The following is a 25,471-nucleotide window of genomic DNA, read 5'->3' as shown; positions in this document are numbered from 1 at the left end:
ATCTAATCAATATAATTAAAGTCAAACCAAGTCGTTGAATCTTTATTAAGTGCTGACTGTGTGCAGTGCAGAGTAGATTCAAAGATGACTCCATTGAGTCCCTGTCTTCAATGGCAAACCAGATTTTTTCTGTTGTCAGTCACCATGTGTGAGATGGGAACTGTGGTTTCTGCCCCATCCCTGTCACAAAGTTCAGTTCCATTTAGTCTCTAAGTTGTCTCTGACTCTTTGCAACCCCATGGACAGTAGCCCACCAGGCTCCTTTGCCTATGGAATTTTCCAGGCAAGAATACTGGAGTGGGTTGTCATTTCTTTCTCCAAGGGATCTTCCCCACCCAGGGATCAAATCTGGGGTCTCCTGCATTGCAGGCATATTCTTTACCAACTGAGCCACCAGGGAAGTCACAAAGTTATGACAGTTAAATGATCAACTTGAACTTCTGCTCCAAGTGCCAAAGTCCTTTGTAAAAATTAATATTCTCTAATTATATGAACTATTGTTAGGATTATTGAGGGAGATAGACCTTCCCAGCTCATGGTGGTTGAAAGACAGCAGGATTAAATGCTACAGGGGTAAAAGGAGAGAGTGGTTCAACCTGACTTTAGAATTAGGGACACTGTCTGCAGAATGAGGCAGTGAAACTGGATTTCCACTGGACCTCAAAGGAAAAATGTTCACAAACTTGAAAGTGATACATGATGTCTCTTAGTCTTTTAGTCATTGGTATACACAAATTTATATTCTCCATATATCTTTTTTTTCCTAAAAAAAAATATATATATATCTTACAAGGCAGTTTTTTGTGGCTGTCCTGTGAAGCTTCTCAGGTTCTCTGTGTTCCCAAAATTGACTCCTTTGAGGGTTCAGTGAGTTTCATGGATTACTCAGTTGCACCACTTCCTGCATTTGACACATACATACCAGTCAATATTAGAATAAGTGTACTTTTTATTGTGGAAAAATATGTGAAATTATAGAACTTTTTCAGTGAAATTTAATTCTGTGTTTGAAAAGAGGAGGTTCTTACTCCTTAAATTTTCTCCTGTAGAAAAATATTCAGAACTCCAGCATTCCTTCAATTATTTTGTGATTGTAAAACTTTATTAACAGACACTGTTATTTTAGCCAAGATGCTGGAAGTTCTGCACAGTTCAGTGAAAAGTTTTAAAGTCAAATTTGATAAGTAGTAAGTTTAGCTGTAGTTCTTTTCTTAAAAACTTTCAGAGATAAACTTCTTTCAGAAATAGATTTCTTCCCAAAGGCATCAGTTCAGTTCAGTTTAGTTCAGTCGCTCAGTCGTGTCCGACTCTTGGCGACCCCATGAACCACAGCACAGCAGGCCACCCTGTCCATCACCAACTGCCGGAGTTTACCCAAACTTATGTCCATTGAGTCAGTGATGCCATCCAGCCATCTCATCCTCTGTTGTCCTCGTCTCCTTCAGCCCTCAATCTTTCCCAGCATCAGGGTCTTTTCAAATGAGTCACCTCTTCGCATCAGGTGGCTAAAGTATTGAAGTTTCAGCTTCAACATCAGTCCTTCCAATGAACACTCAAGACTGATCTCCTTTAAGATAGACTGGTTGGATCTCCTTGCAGTCCAAGGGACTCTCAAAAGTCTTCTCCAACACCACAGTTCAAAAGCATCAATTCTTCGGCACTCAGCTTTCTTTATAGTCTGACTCTCACATCCATATATAACTACTGGAAAAACCATAGCCTTGACTAGACAGACCTCTGTTGGCAAAGTAATGTCTCTGCTTTTTAATATGCTGTCTAGGTTGGTCATAACTTTCCTTCCAAGAAGTAAGCATCTTTTAATTTCTTTGCTGCAATCACCACTGCAGTGATTTTGCAGCCTAGAAAAATAAAATCAGCCACTGTTTCCTCATTTATTTGCTATGAAGTGGTGGGACCAGATGCCATGATCTTAGTTTTCTGAATGTTGAGCTTTAAGCCAACTTTTTGACTCTCCTCTTTCACTTTCATCAAGAGGCTCTTCAGTTCTTCTTCACTTTCTGCCATAAGGGTGGTGTCTTCTGCATATCTGAGGTTATTGATATTTCTCCTGGCAATCTTGATTCCAGCTTGTGCTTCCTCCAGCCCAGCATTTCTCATGATGTGCTCTGCATATAAGTTAAATAAGCAGGGGGACAATATACAGCCTTGACGTACTCCTTTTCCTATTTGGAACCAGCCTATTGTTCCATGTCCAGCTCTAACTGTTGCTTCCTGACCTGCATACAGGTTTCTCAAGAGGCAGGTCAGGTGGTCTTGTATTCCCATCTCTTGAAGAATTTTCCACAGTTTATTGTGATCCACATAGTCAAAGGCTTTGGCATATTCAATAAAGCAGAAATAGATGTTTTTCTGGAACTCTCTTGCTTTTTTGATGATCCAGCAGATGTTGGCAATTTGATCTCTGGTTCCTCTGCCTTTTCTAAAACCATCTTGAACATCCAGAAGTTCACAGTTCACATATTGCTGAAACCTGGCTTGGAGAATTTTGAGCATTACTTTACTAGTGTGTGAGATGAGTGCAGTTGTGTGGTAGTTTGAGCATTCTTTGGCATTGCCTTTCTTTGGGATTGGAATGAAAACTGACCTTTTCCAGAGGAACAGCAGTCCTCATTTTTGAAAGTTAAAATTAAGCACTATAATAATACATGTCTGTTCTTATCACAATTATTAAGTCAAGGTATACATTTTTAAAGGTATTTTTAGAAGAATAATTGATAAACAGTGGGTCAACCAGAAGCCCAGGACATTTAGAACCAGAGTTCAAGTGTCACAACTGCTAGGAACACAGTTGCATTTTGCAGACTTAGGTTGGTTCATTGTAGTTTTCAGTATTCCATATGAAGTTCACTTGATTCCCAACTCCGCTGGTCCTAATTTGACTGCTAATAGTCATTCATCAGTTCTAAGAGTGGGGAAAGTTTACCAGCTTAAACTTATTGCTGAGACACATGAGCAGAGGCCCATTATCAATGCCAATAAAAAGGCAGCAGACTAGTAACAATAGTCCATTGATCATGGACACTCAGTTGCACTGGTATATATTAAGGTAAATGATTAAACCTCCCACAGTCTCCTGCTGTAATAGGAAGAGTCACTGTTACAGAACACTGCCGTAGGATCAATGTCTTGGCTTTTCTTCTGCATTTATAGAGCACTGGGAAATCATCATTGTGTGACAGCGTTGTCTCCCATTACCTCTTTGATATTGGCACCTGCCACGTAGAGGCCAGTGCACCAGGGAGCACCACCACCGTGGCAAGGGTTCTCGCTCTCTAGTGACCCTCTGTTAGCAGGGAATTTCAGCCAAATAAGGGGCTATGAGAGAAGAACTATATTACAAGATGAGCACTCCTTACCTGCCCTTCAAAAATGTTCATATCTTCTTTCTCAAGGCTATTTTTTAAAGCTAAAAAAGGGAGTGAGAATAACATATTCTAATAAAAGGTTACCTATTAGAAGAAAAGAAATACTCTTCCCACATAAACGCATGTACACTATATGTGTTTGGATGTGTGTTTGTCAGAGATATATAGTTATAGATATAGATATATATGGTACCATATAGATATATATATATATGGTAAAGCACAATCCAAAAAATAACTGTTGTATTCCTGAAGCCAGTTAAAGCACCTGGCACATGGTAACCTTTCAATCAAGATTTGTTGGCTAACTGAATAAGTAATAAGATGGGAACCGCACATGTCTTATCTTGTCTTTTGAGGAGGGCAAAGTGCTCAGGAAGCGGAGCGCTGCTACATTTGTTCAGTGATTGAGTGCATTCGTCGAGTGAATGAGTGCAGCTCAACGTGCATCAGGAAACTCAGATGCACGATATTGTGAATACAGAAGCTCCCACGAAAACAGATGCTGCATTTTAGCTTGTCTCGTCTGAATAAATAAATTACCCAAGCCTCCAAATATTTTATTTCATGTTTGAAAACGAAGCTGTGTGAATATTCTAGAAAGCAGGAAGGAAAAGTGTATCTTATACCTTCGATTTACATGGGGAATCGTCCTCCCTCTCCTGTTCCTGTCACTGTCTTCAGCACAGCCCCCGTGCCTTAGGTGGCAAAGAGCTGGCTCATCAAGTGGCCTTATTTAGCACATTGTAAGGAGCTTTCAAGTAAATTTCATTCCAACCACAACAATCTTCCTGGGCTTGCTGGGGAGGGATTAAATAAAAGAGAAATAACATGTATTACAAAGAGGAGAAAAATACAATTGAGATTCAAAATCCGCCAATTCTTCTGTTATGAACAAGCCTTGGATTTTTAATGAATGACTTCTCTGAATTTTCATTTTCTCTTATGTCAACAATGGGTTCTTTAAAACAACTGGCATTCCTGACTTGTAACTTTGAAAAGATCGTATGAGATGATAATAAAAACAGGAGCTACCATTAATTAAGTACCAGCTGTGTGCAAAGTACTGTGCGTGGCACAGAGATAAAGGTGTTTCTAATAAATGTAAAGTATACTTGTAAACATAAAGCTTGACACATATATTATATCCCTTTTTCAAAATGCTGAAGTGCTATGTGAGTTTAAGATGTGTGCTGTGTACTCAGACACTCAGTCATATCTGACTCTGCGACCCCATGGACTGTAGCTGACCAGGCTCCTTTGTCCATTGGATTCTCCCAGCAAGAATACTGGAGTGGGTTGCCACTTTCTCCTCTAGGAGATCTTCCCGACCCAGGGATTGAACCTGCCTCTTCTTGCGTCTCCTCTTTGGCAGGGGGGTTCTTTACCAACTGCACCACCTGAGATGCTCATGTGAGTTTAAGATACTGTGAAGTTAAATTGAAAACCTATTATACACATTTTCATCTGTTATATATAAAGCACTGTGCAAGATAATAGAAGGCATATAAAAATAGATAAGACAAACCTTCCACCTCAGAGAAAGAACGGTAACTGGTTAAACCAGTACCCAGTTCTATAAGGACCTGAGTGTGCTAAGAGTCACATAGTTTAGGAGTTGATTCGTTGGCTTAGACTACTATCCTCCACTGTAATTGCTTCAAGAGCAGATGTATCAGCCATTCCATTATTAAAGGAGCGTCAGTGAACGCTGTCCCCATTTCCTCCCTTTCAAACTATCTTATCTTTCTTTGTCTCTGAAAAACAGGTAGAACGCTGATGTGTAGGCAACATCCAGAAAGGGTACAGTGCAATGCCATCCCATTCCAGCAAAAGATTTAGCTATCTGCACCCATGGACTCAGCCCCTTCCTAAAGCAGTTCTAACTTGCAGATAATGAAATTGGGCGGCGTCAAAGCAAGTATTTACTTAGAGGAAACAAAATTATTCTGCAGTGAGATTAAATTCACCAAAGGGAAAAAAACCCAGAAAGTATAGTTGGAAGAGAAGAAACAAAGGATACGGATAGACAAACATATAGGTAGATAGATAACGACTTACCTAAGAATTTCCTGTGTTGATTTTTCTATATCTAATAGATTTTATTTACCTAATAAATATTAATAAATACTTGTAGAATTCAGGAGGTATGGTTAACCTCTGATATAAAGAGCAAAAAATGCTTCTTTAGTGTCCCTACTTCCTCTGATCTGTTCTATGAACACAGTGTAGATATTTCCTAGACATGAGTAATACCACACTCTGATTAATAATAAAAGATAAATTTACCTTTATTTTGTCATTGGAATGCTGCTAAAAATTTAAATACGTGTTTTATTAGAAAGAGCTAATGTTTATTGGGACTTCCCTAGTGGCTTAGGCAGTAAAGAATCTGCCTGCAATGCAGGAGACCAGGTTTGATTCTTGAGTCAGGAGGATCCCCTGGAGAAGGGAATGGCTACCCACTCCAGTATTCTTGCCTGGAGAATTCCATGGACAGAGAAGCCTGATGGGCTGCAGTCCATTTTGAGCACTTACATATCTATACGTATACACACATATCACTAATAATAATAAGTACAGATCACTAATAATACTATTTGCAGACTTAACTTCCTTCTTGCAGGCCTACACCCTGGTGATTCTATTTAAATGTTAAATAATCAAGTATAATATTGTCACTTTATATGGGGGAAAGTTTCTCTCTCTTTTGGCCATCAGTGTTTTTAATAAAATCAGTTTGTAATACTGAGTTTGAGGCTTTCTATGGGGATGGGAGCAAAAAGGAAGAGAAGTCCTCAGGCGTACACAGGTCTCAGGAGTCGGTAACTTTCTGCCCCGTGCAGTCCAGCAGTTTCTGATGCAATGGTGTGCTTTCCTGCTCAGCAGAGAATTACAATAATGCCTATTTATCCAACTCTATCTACCCATGGATTTCAAACACATCATAAGTTCGTCAATTAATCGAAGACATGGCGCCCTTTTGGAGATGATGGGTGAGTTACATCCTCGAAGATGACGAGAAATGCTCACATTGACGTCGTAAATCAGTAGGTACTAAAAGTGGAGAGCGTTCTCTCCTGTACCGAGTCACAGAGTATGTCTCTGGGACAGGAGAAAACTTCAGGAGTAAAAAAAAAAAAATCTTTAATTTGATGAAATATTAAACCCTGATAGAATAACTGAAACATGTTTAAATACAGTTATTCAGCTTGCCTCTTGAAAGTATTACTGATCTCCCTTTTGTAACAATTAAACCCCCACTCTGAAACGTTAGGATTTTTAAATCCTTGGTTACTTTGGTTCCCTGTTCTCTGGGTCTATTTGGAGTGGGTGACTCTGTGCTGTGGTCCAGCACCTCCAGCCACAGTGGAGACAGGCTTCGCAGACAGCTGCGAATGTCCATTCAGATGATCCTCCACATTTTAATGTGATCCAAACATCTCATTATCCTTCATTTGGAAGGAACATGCCAACCTCTAGGGATTTTCCACTTCGTATCTAAGGAGAGGTGACACTTTTTCATTTGCATCCTTGGAAACACACTCAAGTTATTAGACTTTTAAGGAATGGCAACCCAGTATCCATTTGTAATCTGAAGTGTCCTCTGCAGCACCAGATGATTCTGCAGTGTTAGTTGTCGACCCCGAAATCACTTCGCTGTGATGAGCTTCCAAGATGAATGCATTCTAGGATATCATGATTACTTATGATTTAATGCCCATTAGAATTCGCAGGCTGCCTTTCAGCCATTTCATGAACCTGAGCGAAGAGACAGTTTATCAAAATGGCTGTGCAGTGTCCCTCATGTTCTAACACTCTTTAGGGACTAACATAAGCAGCACTTCATGTTCTAATGTCAAAATACACGTGTGAAGATTAAAAGTAATATGGGATGTGTAAGAATACTTTTCAGGGCCAGCTATTCTTTGATATTTATCACTTCATAGCAAAGACACCTGCTTCTAATTTTAGGAGTTCTTTTTGCCAGTGGGTGATTTCTTTTTTTCTTCAAAAATGAAATTGTATCCTCAAAAGACTTAACTGGTCATTTTTCTCCTTTTGATGTGCTTGATATTTTTATGAGTTCGTCCATTGGCATTGAAGCCTTAACACGCCTTTAGTTTAAAAAGAAATCTTTATAACACATAATTATTATATCGGGTCACATAAATTTCTATCCTAGCCACACATTTGGAGACTTTTGCAGCGATAAAAGTTGTTATAAATGTCATTATCTTCCACTTGGACTAATTGATAGTTGTCTTAAGTTGACCAAAGCCTGAGAAATAAACTCTCCCTGTGGGAGAGGTTCAGCAACTTACCCTCAGTACATATATTAGGTTGTTTTTCACATTCAGTTGGTGACAGTTATTATTTGAGGGTTGGTAAGTGGAACCAAAAAAAAAAAGAGAGAGAGAGAGAGAGAGGATCCTAGGTTTGTCTGTTTAAATACATATGAAAATAGTCCTTTGGCTTGGGAGGTAGCCAGCCTACTTGTAGAGTCCAATGTGGTTTGCTTTCTTGTTTTTATCATGCATGAAGACCTTTTCCTAATAGGCACTGGGTAAAGTGAATTATTCAAATAGAAAAAGATGCAAAAGATGGTATCTTGCTAGCATCCCATTCTGATTGGCCCATGGAGAGTTGTCTGTATAAAATTGGATCCTTGTGTTGGGTTCCAAAAAAAGGTGTGAATATGAAGGAGAAGTGCTAAATCATGACTCCAGAGAAAATGTCGGCCATGAGCAGTTTTTAGTTTAAGTGAAAACCAAACTTCAGGATTTGGACAAAGAAGACAAGGCGAAAAAAGGGTGAATCATTAACTCTAGTATAAAATTGTTATAGTGATCAAGTTTCAGCAAACTTGCATAAGATGCTCAACAAAGACTGTGCCTGAATGGAACTTACTCATTTACTTAATTGATATGAAAAGCTTTGCCAAGCATTTACCCTTTATGTCAGATAAGTAATTTTTAATAAAATATTTCCAAGATATGAAGACAGTTAAGAAAACAGCACGGTTTTTAATAATTGCACTCCTAAGTAAACGGATCTATCATTATGTTGTCACAAAGAATGACAGTGAGCAGAAACATCCTGCTAATCCCTCTCTGATAAGTGTTCAGTGTAATTAGACAGACACCATCTTGTCTGTTGAATGTAGCATTCATCAGAAGTGCAACTTTACACAGAATCCTCTTTTCTGATATGTCATTTTGCTTCTGAAAATGACTCATGTAGTTGTGCGCAGCTATTTCCTTTTGATTTTATGTTTTTGTTTGTTTTAGTAGTTTTTAACGATAATGTGGACCTTTTGTATCCACAAAGCTGCATTTGAGGTTAGCAGTTCATTTTGTTTTGCCAACTGTCAGAATCATAAATCTGCTTAAGTATTTTTTAGCTTGATCATTTCAAATGACCTGTTGGTCACTTCAAATGAAATGAAGGTATGACTGAAATGAAAGTATGACTGAAATGAAGGTATGACTTTTAGCGAGAGGTTTTCTTATGAGGAAGAAGCCAGTTTTCTGCCTTTAATAAGAGCCCCAAAGAGAACATGTTTCCGTGAAAATGTTTAATGTTAAAATGATTAAATATATTGCCCCCTTCCAGCATCCCCAGGCATAGCTTAAAAAAAAAAATCCATTTCCTTTTTCCCTGTGGTTTGTATCCTGAGCTATGAACTACCGCATAGTTATAAAGTGTTATCCACTCAGTTCATTGCATGGCTCTACTTCCCCACTTTCTCAACGACTCAAAGGCCTTTGAAGGCAAAGAATAGGGTTATTGAAGGATGGCAGGCAGATTTCACTAAGTAACATAACAGGTGGAGGTCAAAGTAGTTTATTTGTGGAGATGAACAGAGTGCAGAGATGAAAAATCAAATGCTTTGCCATAATAAGGTTTAGCAAGAAAATGCTGACTACACTAAGCTGAGATTCTAGCTGACAGAACCTTTTCTAGCGTTCATTACTTGATTTCACAGTTCAAGCAATTTGAAGAGACCTAAAATTATATTTCTTTTTTCCCTTATGAAATGTTCACATCAGTTTTCAGATTTTAAATAAAATGATGGGTGCTCTGCTTGTAACCAAGGAACATTAGGACTTAATAGATTCCCAGTGTAGGCATATCCCAAGCATGGAATGTCACAGACTGTGCATCTCTTACAAATTAAATTCTACCAGCAGGCACCTTAAACTCCAAGCTTTCAATCATGTTTTAACTGACAGAGTGAACATATTTTGATAAACACTTAACTCCACATCATCTAAATGAATATTGTGAGTCGAGAAAAGTCTCTAAAAGTTTATTTAACAAGTTTGAGCACTGGCTTACCCTCAGCTTGTTGAAGATAAAGAGGAAAGAGCATTGTTGGTTTTTTTTCCCTTTATACAATTCATGTATTTGTAGAGTGCATGTGCTTTGCTTTTACAACTTAAAAGAGAGTTAAACATGCTGATAAAATATATCAAAGTAAGAGTTATCTGCAGTTCTATAGCAGGACCAAAAACCTAAAAGGTTATTTGGTGGCATATAGACCAAAGCTGTCGAATGGAACTGTGTGCAGTGATGCAACATGTTCTAACTCTGCACTGTCCAATACTGTAACAGGTAGCCAAATAAGGCCATTGAGCACTTGAAATGTGGCTGTGCTGAGCCACTGAAGTTTTTAATTCATTTAATTTTAATTAATTTAAAAAGTAACCACATGTGGCTAGTAGCTACCATATTGGACAGAGCAGATATAAACCAAACATATGTATGATTGAGTTTTTTACTTTTCATCTGGGTATCTAGATAGAATGAATAAAACATTATGCTATATTGTACTGTTTTTTCATGCAAAGAAAATAGTTTAGTTTTCTCAGTAATTTCTTTTTCATTCTCAGTCCTCTGTGAGTGTGTGTGAGTGCTCTGTTGAGCCAAAATCAATCCTTCCCTGAATACATGGGAGAGGGTGAGATGGTTAGGGAGAAGATAGGGTGGGTAGGGAATCTCCAACTTGTAACTATATGGAGCATGAAATGCAATAGCTGACTGATTGGAAAAGACCCTGATGCTGGGAAAGATTGAGGGCAGGAGAAGGTGGCAACAGAGGATGAGATGGTTGGATGGCATCATTGACTTAATGAACATGAGTTTGAGCAAACTCCGAGAGACAGTGAAGGACCGGGAAGCCTGGCGTGATGCAGTCCATGGAGTCACAAGGAGCTGGACATGAGTGAGCAACTGAACAACAACAAGAACAGAATCCTGACAGTGTGGTATGCGTACTTACCCTGAAAGGAAAGGAAATCTCCTCAAAAGTCATAAGACTTTATTGTTGGCTCAGGAACCAGATTTTTTTGTATGGCATTTTCCTTGTGTCTATCCTTCACTCTCTCTGGTTGTAAATTTTCACTTAACAAGTGAACATTTGGAATACATTAGAGAACTCATCATTTCTTTTCTCCTGAATTATCCATATAATTTTTAACTCCATTCTCCCATTTTTTTCTAAATTGAAGAAATCACTTGTGTCCAAGCCTTTTAAATTACCTGAACTTCTTTATGATGTGATAATTCTTTGGGGGGTCCTTTCAGCTCATTTTAAATGGTTACATATAGAACAAGAAGGATACACCTCAGAAGCTGTATTAACTTTAATTTTATTCTCTCCATCATAAAAATGATTTTAAAAACATTTTTATTCACTGAAAAAGGTTAAAAGTCAAAATAGTCTGAATGTTTTACCTTTTTGTATTGTTGAGTGTGTTAATCATAATAAATTACTTTAGAATGAACCCTAATGGGTTTTACCATTAGGACACAATTCTAGGGTGAATACAGCATCTTGAACTAACTCCTTCTATCACACAGTATGTGTTGATAGCCACAAAACTGGATGGTCCTTTGACTGTGGGATTAATCTATCCAATCACAGTCTTTATTTAGCATCACAGTTGGAGATGATCTCATATAAAGTCTAGCTGAAATGGCCCTAGAATGGTCCTGTTCTTGCTTGGGGGGCTAGAGACTGGGACAATGCTCTGCATCTAGAAGCTGAGCATCTGGGTGTAAATCTGCTGGTGGTAGGTGACTTGTGAAATAGAGTGCTGGTCGTCAGCTTTCGTTTTGTGCTTGAGAAGAGGCACTGCAGTTTATGCCGACAACATTAGTCTGACAGCTATGACTGGTGTATCCATTCCCCACACTTAGACCTGGAGGTAGAAGGGAATCTGAAGACCCGAATGTAGAGAGAACAGTCAGGATGGCAGTTAGCATGTTATTTAGGCTGGAGAAAAATGTTCACGTACCATTAATAAGCTCTGTTTTAAACCAGCCTGTGATCGGTTTGTAGCAGTAATGGAAGCTTTTTTCAGAAGTCGGCGCCTGGGTGAAATAGTACACTGAAGGAGGAAGGGCTTTGGCTAGCTGAGTTGAAATCCTGGCTCCTTCACGTACTAATCTTGTGGCCTCTCACCCTCTCTGGGACTTTGCTTGCTCAGTCATCCTCCCACCAAGACACGGCCTTCTGCCCACCTGCTGGACACTTCCATCAGTAGGCCAGCATGCTTCACTGTCTCCCACTGCTTCCCCTCCTTCTCCCTAAAGCTATTACCCTAATTGTCTGCTTCCCTTTACAGACTAACTTCATGAGAGTTGACTATACTGATTGTCCTGCTTCTTCCCTTCCTGTTGATTTTTGCAGACCATTCTAACCCATCTGGGAGAAGGCAGTGGCACCCCACTCCAGTACTCTTGCCTGGAAACTCCCATGGACGGAGGAGCCTGGTAGGCTGCAGTCCATGGGGTCGCGAAGAGCTGGACACGACTGAGCGACTTCATTTTCACTTTTCACTCTCATGCATTGTAGAAGGAAATGGCAACCCACTCCAGTATTCTTGCCTGGAGAATCCCAGGGACGGAGGAGCCTGGTAGGCTGCAGTCCGTGGGGTCGCACAGAGTCGGACATGACTGAAATGACTTAGCAGCAGCAGCAACAGCTAACCCATCTTCCATGCGCCTCACTCTCACAGAGCTCGTTTATTCTCATTATGCTTGACCTCTCAACAGCACTTACCTCTCTCCATCACAACTGTCTCCTTGAAATACTTCTCTTAGTTTCTGTAAAACTGCACTTTCCTATCAGTGAAATACCTCCACTTAGTTACCTACTTTGACACCAATGTTAGTAGCTCAGAGGTCTCCCTTGATGTCAAGACTTACTGAATTTTAAATAATTATGTGTGTTAGCCACATACCTTTGATTAAGTGAGGTATTTCTGCATTATCATAAAGACTAGGCTTGGAGTGTATCAGTGACTCTTAAAAGAAGAATTGTGATCCTTTCTGCTAATGTCTGCAGGAGGCTATTGAGAAAACAGGGTGTTGAATAGGGAAGAGGCCTGTTGTATATATTAATGTGTATATTTGCTATTTTAGAGCTTAACATATTTGGATCATTATCTATTAGAAGACTTCTAAGTCTGTGTGATATTTTTCTTTTGGAGGTTCTGTGTTAGAATTACTGGTAATATATTCAGTATGTTTAATAAAATCCTAACTGATTCCTACTAAGGCCAAGTAAAACCTTTGGTATATAAGACAAGATGATTCCTAGTACTGTACTTCAGAGTCATTTTAATATTTTGCATACTCTTTTGCAGCTGATAATCACTTTTCTTTGAATATTTTCTTTGGATATCAGAAAGTTAAACTATAATGATATTTTGTTGCCTTAAATAGGACATTGTTTTTATAGTGTACAAGGGAAACTACAGGAGGGAGTGTGATATTTAACAAAATAATACAAGCTTTAGAACCTGAGAGACCTGGGTCAGAATGATCACTTAATGGCTGTATGATCTTTTCATTTTTATTTTATGTTGCAGTGTGGTCGATTAACAATGATGTGCTAGTTACAGGTGTATGGAAAAGAATGGCTGTATGATCTTAAGCAAGTTGCTTGATATCCCTGATACCTACTTTCTGTGACACTAAGTTATAGGGAGGTAGGATAATAATACCTACCATTCTGAGATGCAGACGTAAAGATTTGTAAGTACAGGGTACATAGCAGGTACTCTGTCGTTTGCGGTTTTTATTATTCTCAGTCTGGTTTTTGGAAACGATCGATATGTAGGAATTTGATGACATCTTTTTAGCTGCCTTCGTGGCTCTCTTGCGACTCCTCGGTGAATGAAGGCTTCTAATAGCCTTTAGGTTTAGTATAATAGTTGTTCTGGTAAAGCAGTAAAGATAGGTTGTTGGGAATTCGATCATGATAGCAAACAGGAGAATGTCTGAAGTCAAACATGAACCACCGAACTTAAGCAGCATTTTGTGGTCCTCTCTAACCGGCTTATATGTTGGATTTTAAAATGAAAGGGCAGAGTTTGTTGGTTTCCAGAGCTTCTCCCAAACAGATTGTGAGTCTAAATGAACAGTATTAAAACTAACCTTTCTTTCCTTTTTTTTTTTTTTTTTTTGCTGAGCCATGTGGCATGTGGGAACTAGTTCCCTGACCAGGGATCAAACCCTTGCCCCCTGCAGTAAGACCATGAAATCTTAACCACTGGACCACTAGGGAAGTCCCCTAACTTTTCTGTTCTCAACTTTAATACTTTGAAGAAAGAAACATATACCAGTTAAATCTTCTCTGACAACTGGAACTACATCACCCAAACTCCAACGACAGACAAGATAAGGTCCTGCTGTCTTGAACAACATTACACAGGGAAAAGTTTCACAGGACAGTTGGATTTTTGACTAAGTACTCTTAGCAAATTAAGCACTGACCCTGACTTTTTACCTCCTTTTTAAAATCTAGCATGTTGTTCTATTGTCAGTGGAATAATTATAGGTTATTGTGATCTCTCCTTCTTCTCTCTTTCCCACTAATGTTGTAGCTCCTTGACTCAAAAATATCTCATTTTAGAAGCTTTCTCAAGCAGAGAACAGCATTATTGTACTTTCTTCTCATTCCTGTAGTATTTGCTTCTTGTCACTATAAAATTCTTGGTCGAAGTGTGTGGTAATCTCATGACTCAAGAGAAAGGGGGAGTTATTGATTATGATTTTCCCCCTGTGTATTCTTTTTATATTTCAGGTTGCAGCAAAAAGTTACCCCCCAAAACTCTTGATTTGTTATAAGAGACCTCAAGAATTAATTTGAGTTTCTTCATATCATTTGATCACATTTTATTACTGTTATTTCTTGAAATAATCAGGAGAAAATAGAAATTTTCCAAAGTGTTTGCACCACTAGAAATAACTTTAAGCCTCTTTCCTAAGAAGATGTCTTACCATTTCCTCTGGGTGAGTGTAGGCTAATGGACACATCATTACTAGAACAGACTTATTAAAAATACTGAAAACTTCTGGATTTCTAGAGATTAGTTAGTGCATAGTAGGCATCTTTAATGGGCTTCCCAGGTGGCGCTATTGATAAAGAACCCTCTTGCCAATGCAGAGATGTAAGATGTAAGGGTTCAATCCCTGGGTCGGAAGGTCCCCTGGAGGAGGGCATGGAAACCCTCCAGTATCCTTGACTGGAGAGTCCCATAGACAGAGGGGCCTGGCTGGCTACAGTCTATGAGGTCGCAAAGAGTCGGACACGACTGAAATGACTTAGCACCAGGCATCTTTAATATACATATTACTAGGGTCAACAAGTCTTAATATCATGTTAGTCTGCTAATGCTGTATAACAAATTACTACAAATTTAGCTTAAAGCATCACACATTGATTATCTCACAGTTTCCATGGGTCAAGAGTCAGAGCACTGCTTACCTTGTTCCTTTACTCAGGGACTCACAAGACTGCAATCAGAATTTTGTCCAGGTCAAATTCCTTTCTGTAGCTTAGGGTTTTCTCCAGGTGGGCCGGGGCAGGGCAGTGGGGAGGGTGGGGAACGTATTTTTTTTTTTAATTGCTTTGCAATGTTGTGTTACTTTCTGCTGTGCAATGAAGTGAATCAGTCATATGTATACATCGATCCCTCCCTCTTGAACTTCCCACCCACACTGCCCATTCCACCCTCTCTAGGTCATCACAGAGCCCTGAGCTGAGCTTCCTGTGCTTTATAACAGCTTTCCATTTGCTATCTGTTTTTTACACCTGGTATTTTATATACATCAATCCCAACACATGATGATTGGCAGAATTCTATTCCTTGCAGCTTTAAGACTAAGGTCCTAGCTTCCTTAAAGCCCTCTGTCAGTCACAGCCCTGCTTGGCCCCTTGAGGTCCCTACAGTTCCTTGCCATGTGGCCCTCTCACAGATCCTTTTACCATGTGGCAGCTTGTTTCTTCAAAGTAAGCAGGAGACTCTCTGACTTCTAATCCTTCTTTTGAAGACCTTACCTGAAAAAGTCACGCTCAGTTCAGTTCAGTTCCTCAGTCATGTCTGACTTTATGTGACCCCATGAGCTGCAGCATGCCAGGCTTCCCTGTCCATCACCAACTCCTGGAGTCCACCCAAACCCATGTCCATTGAGTTGGTGATGCCATCCAACCATCTTATCTTCTGTCATCCCTTCTCCTCCTGCCCTCAATCTTTCCCAGCATCAGGGTCTTTTCCAATGAGTCAGCTCTTTGCATCAGGTGGCCAAAGTATTGTAGTTTCAGCTTCAACCTCAGTCCTTCCACTGAACACCCAGGACTGATCTCCTTTCGGATGGACTGGTTGGATCTCCTTGCAGTCCAAGGGACTCTCAAGAGTCTTCTCCGACACCCCAGTTCAAAAGCATCAATTCTTCGGCACTCAACTTTCTTTATAGTCCAACTTTCACATCCATACATGACCACTGGAAAAACCATAGCCTTGGCTAGACGGACCTTTGTTGGCAAAGTAATGTCTCTGCTTTTGAATATCCTATCTAGGGTGGTCATAACTTCCCTTCCAAGAAGTAAGCGTCTTTTAATTTCTTGGCTGCAATCAGCATCTGCAGTGATTTTGGAGCCCAGAAAAATAAAGTCAGCCACTGTTTCCACTGTTTCCCCATCTATTTGCCATGAAGTGATGGGACCGGATGCCATGATCTTAGTTTTCTGAATGTTGAGCTTTAAGCCAACTTTTTCACCCACCTCTTTCACTTTCATCAAGAGGCTCTTTAGTTCTTCTTCACTTTCTGCCGTAAGGGTGGTGTCATCTGCATATCTGAGGTTATTGGTATTTCTCCTGGCAATCTTGATTCCAGCTTATGCTTCTTCCAGCCCAGCATTTCTCATGATGTACTCTGCATATAAGTTAAATAAGCAGGGGGACAATATACAGCCTTGACGTACTCCTTTTCCTATTTGGAACCAGTCTGTTCCAAATTTGGAACCATGTCCAGTTCTAACTGTTGCTTCCTGACCTGCATACAGGTTTCTCAAGAGGCAGGTCAGGTGGTCTGGTATTCCCATCTCTTGAAGAATTTTCCACAGTTTATTGTGATCCACACAGTCAAAGGCTCACCCAGGATAATAATCCTTTACTAACTCAAAATCATCTGATTAGGGACCTTAATTAAAGTCACAAAGGTTCCTTCTCCCTTGCAATATAACAATTTAATCACAGAATGACATCCGCTTTATTCACAGGTACCAGTCTTATTCAGGGGAAGAGGATTATACAAAGTATGCACCCCAGGGGAACTTTGAGCCTTTCTTAGAATTCTGACTACCACAAGTATTAATGACAATGTTTTTGGCCTATACTTTCACTCATAACTGCCTCCAGAGAACAGAGTCACTGAAAGATTAGAATTTCATATATGCTTGCCCATGTCCCCTGAACACTATTTGAAATGACTCAGGTAGCTTAGAAAAATGGCTAAGTGGAGAGAAATTCAGAAAGTCTAGCTGTTAGAAAACCAATGGCAAGCCAAAATGCTTTTTCATTTTCTTTTTTGTTTTTTGTTTTTATAGCATTGTTTTAGTTTCTGCCATGCAACAACACAAATCAGCCATAATTATATTAATACATATATGTCCTTCATCTTGAACCTCCCTTCCCTCTCCCCGTCCCACCCCTCTAGGTTGTCACAGAGCACAACCTACTTTCTCATTCGTCACATTCTCTCCCTCCCCAACTGTGTCTACAAGTCCATTCTCTACATCTGTGTCTCCGTTCCTTCCCTGTAAATAAGTCCATCAGTGCTATCTTTCTAGATTCCATATATATGTATTAATATATGATGTTTGTTTTTCTTTCTGACTTACTTCACTCTGTATAACAGGCTCTAGGTTCATCCACTGAATTCATCTCCTGTTCTGTTCACCACCACTGGGTTTTTACAGCAATCAGTAGGAGGGAATGTCCCATTGAAACAAAATGAAGTGGAGTGAAAGTTGTTCAGTCGTGTCCGACTCTTTGCGACCCATTGGACTATATAGTCCATGGAATTCTCCAGGGAAGAATGTTGAAGTCAGTAGCTGTTCCCTTCTCCAGGAGATCTTCCCACCCAGGGATTGAACCCAGGTTTTCACCTTGCAAGCATTATGCTAAATTTGTTTCCTATTCTGTTCACTTCAGTTCAATTCAGTCACTCAGTCATGTCCGACTCTTTGCGACCGCATGAACTACAGCACGCCAAGCCTCTCTGTCCATCACCAACTCCCAAAGCCTACCCAAACTCATGTCCATTGAGCCAGTGATGCCATCCAACCATCTCATCCTCTGTCATCCCCTTCTCCTCCTGCCCTTAATCTTTCCCAGCATCAGGGTCTTTTCCAATGAGCCAGCCCTTCGCATCAGGTGGCCAAAGTATTGGAGTTTCAGCTTCAACATCAGTCCTTCCACTGAACACCCAGGACTGATCTCCTTTCGGATGGACTGGTTGGATCTCCTTGCAGTCCAAGGGACTCTCAAGAGTCTTCAACACCACAGTTCAAAAGCATCAATTCTTCAGCACTCAGCTTTCTTTATAGTCCAACTCTCACATCCATACATGACCACTGGAAAAACCATAGCCTTGACTAGACAGACCTTTGTTGACAAAGTAATGTCTCTGCTTTTTAATATGCTGTCTAGGTTGGTCATAACTTTCCTTCCAAGAAGTAAACATCTTTTAATTTCATGGCTGCAATCACCATCTGCAGTGATTTTGGAGCCCGAAAAAATAAAGTCAGTCACTATTTCTACTGTTTCCTCATCTATTTGCCATGAAGTGGTGGGACTGGATGCCATGATCTTAGTTTTCTGAATGTTGAGCTTTAAGCCAACTTTTTCACTCTCCTCTTTCACTTTCATCAAGAGGCTCTTTAGTTCTTCTTCACTTTCTGCCGTAAGGGTGGTGTCATCTGCATATCTGAGGTTATTGATATTTCTTCCGGCAATCTTGACTCCAGCTTGTGCTTCTTCCAGCCCAGCATTTCTCATGATGTACTCTGCATATAAGTTAAATAAGCAGGGTGACAATATACAGCCTTGACGTACTCCTTTTCCTATTTGGAACCAGCCTATTGTTCCATGTCCAGTTCTAACTGTTGCTTCCTGACCTGCATACAGGTTTCTCAAGAGGCAGGTCAGGTGGTCTGGTATTCCCACCTCTTGAAGAATTTTCCACAGTTGATTGTGATCACACAGTCAAGGGCTTTGGCAAAGTCAATAAAGCAGAAATAGATGTTTTTCTGGAACTATCATGCTTTTTTGATGATCTAGTGGATGTTGACAATTTGATCTCTGGTTCCTCTGCCTTTTCTAAAACCAGCTAGACTTCTTTATTTTTACATATCAAAAGGAACTTTGAAGTAATATTTTGTTTGTTCCAGAGAAATATGTAGCATTACTTTATAATCTTTTTTTTAAAATCTGATACTTTTAAAAAATATATTGAAATGAAAGTTTTGACTCATTAAGAGAAAGCCAATCAGTCGTTCATCTGTGCAGTAATTGTATAACAGTTGTATAGCTATTTGGTAAAAGAAATTTTAACAAGGAGTTTATTTTTAACATAACATACAGAAACCAAATTTGATTTCAGAAAGAAAAGCTAGGATTAATGTTGTCTAGCTTTAAACAGAAATCAGTTGACTCGCATTTTGAAACTTCATTTGGTCAATTAAGTATACAGAGCAAATTAACCAAAACATACATTATGCATATGGAGAAAATATTAAAGTATATAATAAGGAAAAGTGCTCAATATGAGTCTTTAAAAATTGAAAACACAAAGCAATTTTGAGATTCATGACAGTCTTGGGGTTCATATTACTTGGCTGTGATAAATTTAGATTATACAGAGTTTGGCTTGTTCTTGTACACACGGTATTTCTTCTCAGTTTAACCCTTTTAAGGAGGATTTGAATTTTGATCATTTTGAATCCATTTACCACCTTCATCATCTTGATGTGTATTATCTAAATATAATTTCCCTCCCCCTTTAAAAAGTGGAACTGGTGGGTTTAAAGCATCTCAGCATTTCTGCCCTATTTAGAATGGCATGGGTCGGAAAACATGAACTTTTCAAAGAAATGACAGCTTTTCCTTGAGTCTAACCGTTTGCTTTCTTTAATAAGATTAGTTTGGATACTGCATTTCATCAATTCCATCATCTGAAAAAAATTCTGCCATCTTAAAAGTTTTGACATTTTCATTTTCTATTCTATTTCTGCTCTATGACACATAGTTCAGGCATTTGGCTGAGTTTAAATCAGTGGACTGGTTGGAAGCCTAAAAATTTGTTTGCACAGAAGAAGTTTGAATGAATTGGGAGATTTGTTTACATTTGGAGCTTTGGATTTCTCTCCTTTTATTTTTAAATTTGAAATCTCTTCTCATGATGATACCTTAGGTTAGGTTACTTGCAGTGAATGTTAATCCAAAATCTCAATTCACCCTAATGATGTTAGGACATTGGCATGGCATGACTTTGGTTAGTGATTCAGCGAGCAAGCAAATATAACTAAAGTCACTTAGTGACTTGTTTCTAATTCAAGTCACATAGATATTGATCTGGAATGGATCTGATCTTGATTTGTCTAGTTTGTGTGAAAATCACACGTCACTTCATTTTGTTCTTGTGTCTGTCTATGCAAATTTACTTACAGTCTGCAGTTTGTTTCTTTCCTGGGGTCAAAACCCCAAGTTTGGCTCTGTCCAGGCATCTCTTAGTAAAACCACAGATAAAGCTGAGAACTCTAAAAGTGTTAATAGTTTGCATATCTTTTTGGGCCACTTGGTATGTTCTAGACTGTTTGTCAGATAGCCTGAAAATAGAGGCTGGCAAAGCAGGCCTGGTCTCTGTTCTTACAGAATCTGTCGTCACACTTGAAGGTTGTCTTGTAGAATCTCATTAAGGAAATCTGTGGTCAGAAATAAGGACATGTTTAGACATAGACTAGCTAAGTTTCTGAACAGATCTATACTTACAAAGTGCTTAAAATAGTAATGATACTTAGCAACTACTTGATAACAGTTACATGCTAATATCATTATTATTTTTATTATTTATTTTTCCAGGTCACCCAAATAATTCTATGGCCACAGACAGAGCATAATACACATAAATATATAAGATGAAATGAGATTTGGTTCTTTGACATGAAATCAGACCAATTTTGTACTGCAAATTTAAAAGAGCCCAAATTTGTCCTATGATGTGGAGACTAAGGAATCATTTCTTTTATTTTTACATCCAAGTTTTCATGGTTTTAATTGGCACCCTACCAAACTGATAGATGCCTCTAGTTGTGTGTGTCAGTGTGGTTACTGACAACATCACACATGCAGTAATTACAGGGGACCATTTTTGCATGATTTTCTTCCTAGAGCATTTGCTATGCTGGAAATGCTATGAAAAGCTTAGACTATAGTACAAATACTATTTTTAAAAACAAACTTTTATTATATATTCTTAAAATAAAGTAATATATGTTCGTCATAGAAAAAACAAGCAGAAAAAAGCAGGGATAATCACTCAAATCCGACATGCAAAGAGAACTGCTATTATAGTTTATGCATATTTCTTTGCAGTTCTTTCTCTGTACATAGAAATACATTTTAACATGGCATCACAGTGTAATATCCCACTTTGTAATGGCTTGCTATGTCTTTATCCCATGTCATTAAATACCTTTCCATTGTCATCATTCTTTTACAATATTATTTGCATTGGCTATGACATCTTTAACCATTTAATTTTTATTTTTTAACTTTTACCTTTTCTTCTTTTCTATTATAAATTATTCACTGGGTGAACAACTGAGTTACCATTGTTGAGGGTTTTTTAAAATGTTAAAATAGCTAAATTGTATAAAATGTGCCTTGGTGCCGAAGTGAAGTAAAGTAACAGGCAAGATGAGATGATTGCATATTACTTCTCATATGCTTCTATAGCCTTCTCTATGAATGGTCCCAGAGGCCCCTGGCCCAGACTAACAACTTTCAGGAAGCACTGGGAAAGTAGTGTTCCATAGTTAGAGAAGATCAGTAGCCCTCAAATGGGCTGTGATTTAGGAGAGTAAGTTAAAATCAACTATATGCTGACATCAGGGCACCCTTCTGTTACCTGTTTGTTTCTATGACAAATTCAAACCAGTTCAAAATAACTTTTCCAATCGCAGGTAGATTTCTTTTTTTAATTCTTTTAAGTTTGATATTTTAGGTGCGTACGCTGTGTTCTGTGATTTAAGTGTGCTTATCCATTCATCCTTCCTGCCAGGAATGCCATCTCCAACCACACTGAAGAAGTCGGAGAAGTCTGGTTTCAGCAGCCCCTCCCCTTCACAGACCTCCTCCCTGGGAACGGCATTCACACAGCATCACCGACCCGTCATCACAGGACCCAGAGGTGAGCTGCTCCGCTGGCACCCTTGATTCTGCTTGGTTCATGACCTTGGAACAAGAGTAGTAAAATGAGAGATGACAAGGACTCCCCCAGAGTAGTCCTGAAGGAAATGAGTGTTCCAGTTTCTTATCCTTGGGGACTGCTTTGGAACTGTAGGGACCTAAGAGATTTGGTATCAAACCCTGATCCTTACCTCTTTCTTTGCTGGTGGGATGTTGCAAAGAGGTGGGAGGTAATTTGAATTAACCAAAATAAAATCTGTCTTAAGGGCTTCCCTGGTGGCTCAGAAGGTAAAGAATCTGCCTGCTATATGGGAGACCTGGGTTCGATCCCTGAGTTGGGAAGATCCTCTGGAGAAGGGAGTGGGTACACACTCCAGTATTCTTGCCTGAAGAATTCCGTGGACAGAGGAGCCTTGTGGGCACAGTCCATGGGGTCACAAAGAGTTGGACACTAATGAGCGACTGACACTTCCTTATCTTAGAAAGTATATGAGAGGGGCACTTGTGTGTCTGTGTGTGTGTGCATGTGTGTTAGGTGAGTTTATTTTTGTGTAATAGCTTATTTTCATTCTCTCACCCCTGCTGATTCCCCTTTCTTGAAACCTGATTTCAATATGTGACATTTTGCGTTGAGGTTGTTTACATCACCATGTTGACGAGCCGTCTTCATTCTCTCCTTTTGAAGTGGTAGATAGTTTGTCTGGTTTTCATTGCAATGTTTTCATTATTTTTGTCTTGTGTGCTTTTAAGTTTATTATTAAAATGTGTCCACAAGAAATATGATTTGTATTTCACATTAAAGACAAGCTTTAAACCTCAAGAGAATGTCAGCAAATCACTTAACTTGATCTTGTTGCAAGATGAAAATATTTATTAGTTTGTTTATGAAACTCCCACAGTAGGAGTATGAATAATTGTAACCATGTTTGCTTTCTTCCATCAGATTTTTGTTTAGGTAAGTTTGTGATCTACCAGCTGCTATCATAAAACATCCTAGAAAGTTATGGTCTCTTGTCTACTTTGACATACGCCTGGAGAAACTGGTATTTTTTGCATTAATCTCAATGTGAGTCCCACAAGTCTGAATCCCTTTATGAATACTCTGTGTGCATCTCAGGCAAATAAAGCAGTTTAGAGGGCTGGCCAATGTACATGTGTAGAAATCACCTTGAAGAAAATAAGTATTTTGATTATTATATGAAACAGTGTCTTTATCCACGATTATGAAAGCTCGCTTGCCCCGTCTTTAAAGATCTTGTGATCACTGATGGAACTTTCTTAAGGGTCCTAATTATTTCACTTGTGTGTAAGAGTGAAAAATATGTGCATTTCCCCCCTTAATTTGAAAACCTTACATCTGAATGGGATTATGTTCTCCCAGAATGAACCTCTTTGAATGGGGCAGTGTGTTGATATTATTCTCGTTGTCAGCATTCCTTAAGCATTGAAACTGTGGTGGGAAGTAAGAGATATGAAGATTTAATCAGAAGATTTTTGGTCTTAGGGAGATAAGGCGTGTATGATTCTCATCTTTTTTTGTGATCAGACTGACATGTTCTAAATGCTACATGGATCTTAAAAGCAGAGGTTTCTGTAGGACCTCAGAAGAGGGAACTATGGAGGTTCCTTCATCCATTAACCAAGGATTTACTGAGTGCTTGTCACTGGGCAGACACTGGGAATTCAGTGGTTCCTGTCCTCATAGAGCATATTGTCCAGTACAGAAAAATAAACATTTAGAATATGTAGTGGAATGCATAGTTACTTTTCACTTTATATCACCTAAAGAACCTTCAAAGGGTAGGTATTGTCAAAGTCAAATCTTAAAAGTCACTTAGATGAATGGAGGGCATTCCAAGTGAAGAAAAGACTCCTTGTACACCAGGGCAGTAAGGATTAGGAAGCAGCAATGCCAGTAATCAGGGTAGTTTGTTAAGTTGCTTCTTTCCATTTCTACTTATCTTCTGAATTTTTTAATGTCCTCTGCAGTAAAATAGGGATAGTAGTACTGCTGAAGGAATTTTTTTTTCTCCCAACCTCACATTCTTACACAGAAACTAAAATAAAACAATATTTGTAGAGACTCTGAGGGGTATAAGGCAATGTGTGTATGTTATCATTTATTCAGTAAATACTGAATGCTTTCTATATGTCTTGCCTTAAAACTATAGATCTAGAAATTATTCTAGCACTTCCTCATAAGTACCATTATTGGGAGCTTCTTCATGCTAAACAATTAATCACATTTGCTAAAATGATCCACACTGGGTTGAACCAGAGGGGACCCTCTTATTCTACAGAACTGTGAGTTTTGGTCTTCTATTCATACTCATGGAATTGTTTATAAGGAAAAGAGAAAGATGCCCAATTTAAAAATTATGGAAGAATTATGGAATTCCAAAGAATTTTTTCACCAGACTTCAGTATGGTTCACAGCATCCTCAGTTCTCCTTTCTGGGAAATCTACTCAGGAACCCATTCTTATTACATCCTGCCCAACTTAGCAGTCTGGTGAAGGGAGGTGGGGTAGTTGGGATAAAATACTTCAGCAGCATCTTTGTGGTCAGCATGACAGAGTTGAGATAGATTAACATAAGACCCTGTTGGGCTAAGACCTTTTTAAAGGTTGATGTTTAGACACTTGTTATTTAAGACATACTTGCTATAGGTATCATATTCCCTCTTACCCTTCTATGAACTGGTTGGAAGGCTAATGCTTGGAATGACATCACATCTGGGACTAAGAGTTGATGTTTTAGGAAAATGAGGCTGGATTTAAAAAAGGAGAGTCTGGCAGAGGGAGCCAGTGTAGAATAAATGTGGTATGTACATTAAGGAGAATTCAACCTCACATCTTCTTTTTATTGGAAGGAGAGGCTTGGCTTCCCTGGTGACTCAGATGGTAAAGAATCCATCTGCAGTGCAGGAGACCAAGGCTCAATCCCTGAATCAGGTAGATCCTCTGGAGAAGGAAATGGCAAGCTCATTCCAGTATTCTTGCATGGAGAACCCCATGGACAGAGGAACCTGGCGGGCTACAGTCCATGGAGTCACAAAGAGACAGACACAACTGAGCGACTAACACTTTCACTTTCTCTTACTACAATCTGAAATGGTAAATCATTAGAGAATCCAGACAGATGATCAGACTTCAAAAAGGCAAGGAAGAAGAGAAAGGTGTATCGTTTATGAGGATCCTGGGGCACTGGAGAGGCTGTTAACTGCAGTCTTATTCAGAGTCACATGGCATAGTCACCTCTGGATAGCACCTAGATTGTAAGACCTCTGCTGCCTTCCTCAAATTTCTCATGGGAATAC

The 25,471-nt window shown here is 39.1% G+C and overlaps 1 protein-coding gene across 3 annotated transcripts in view; it reads left to right on the top strand.

Moving 5' to 3' along the window:
• NFIA (nuclear factor I A) overlaps window positions 1–25,471 on the top strand; it is a 402,591-nt gene that overhangs the window by 294,517 nt on the left and 82,603 nt on the right. For all 3 annotated transcript variants that reach the window (XM_061121733.1, XM_061121734.1, XM_061121732.1), the window contains exon 7: window positions 22,026–22,154. In XM_061121733.1, coding sequence (XP_060977716.1) covers window positions 22,026–22,154 — 129 coding nt within the window. The remainder of the gene's footprint in view (window positions 1–22,025; window positions 22,155–25,471) is intronic.

Source organism: Dama dama, chromosome 20 (genome assembly GCF_033118175.1).
Source record: "Dama dama isolate Ldn47 chromosome 20, ASM3311817v1, whole genome shotgun sequence".
In the NCBI taxonomy this organism is placed as follows: domain Eukaryota; kingdom Metazoa; phylum Chordata; class Mammalia; order Artiodactyla; family Cervidae; genus Dama; species Dama dama.
Note: the sequence above shows the minus strand (reverse complement) of the source record. Positions and strands in the feature narration are given on the sequence as shown.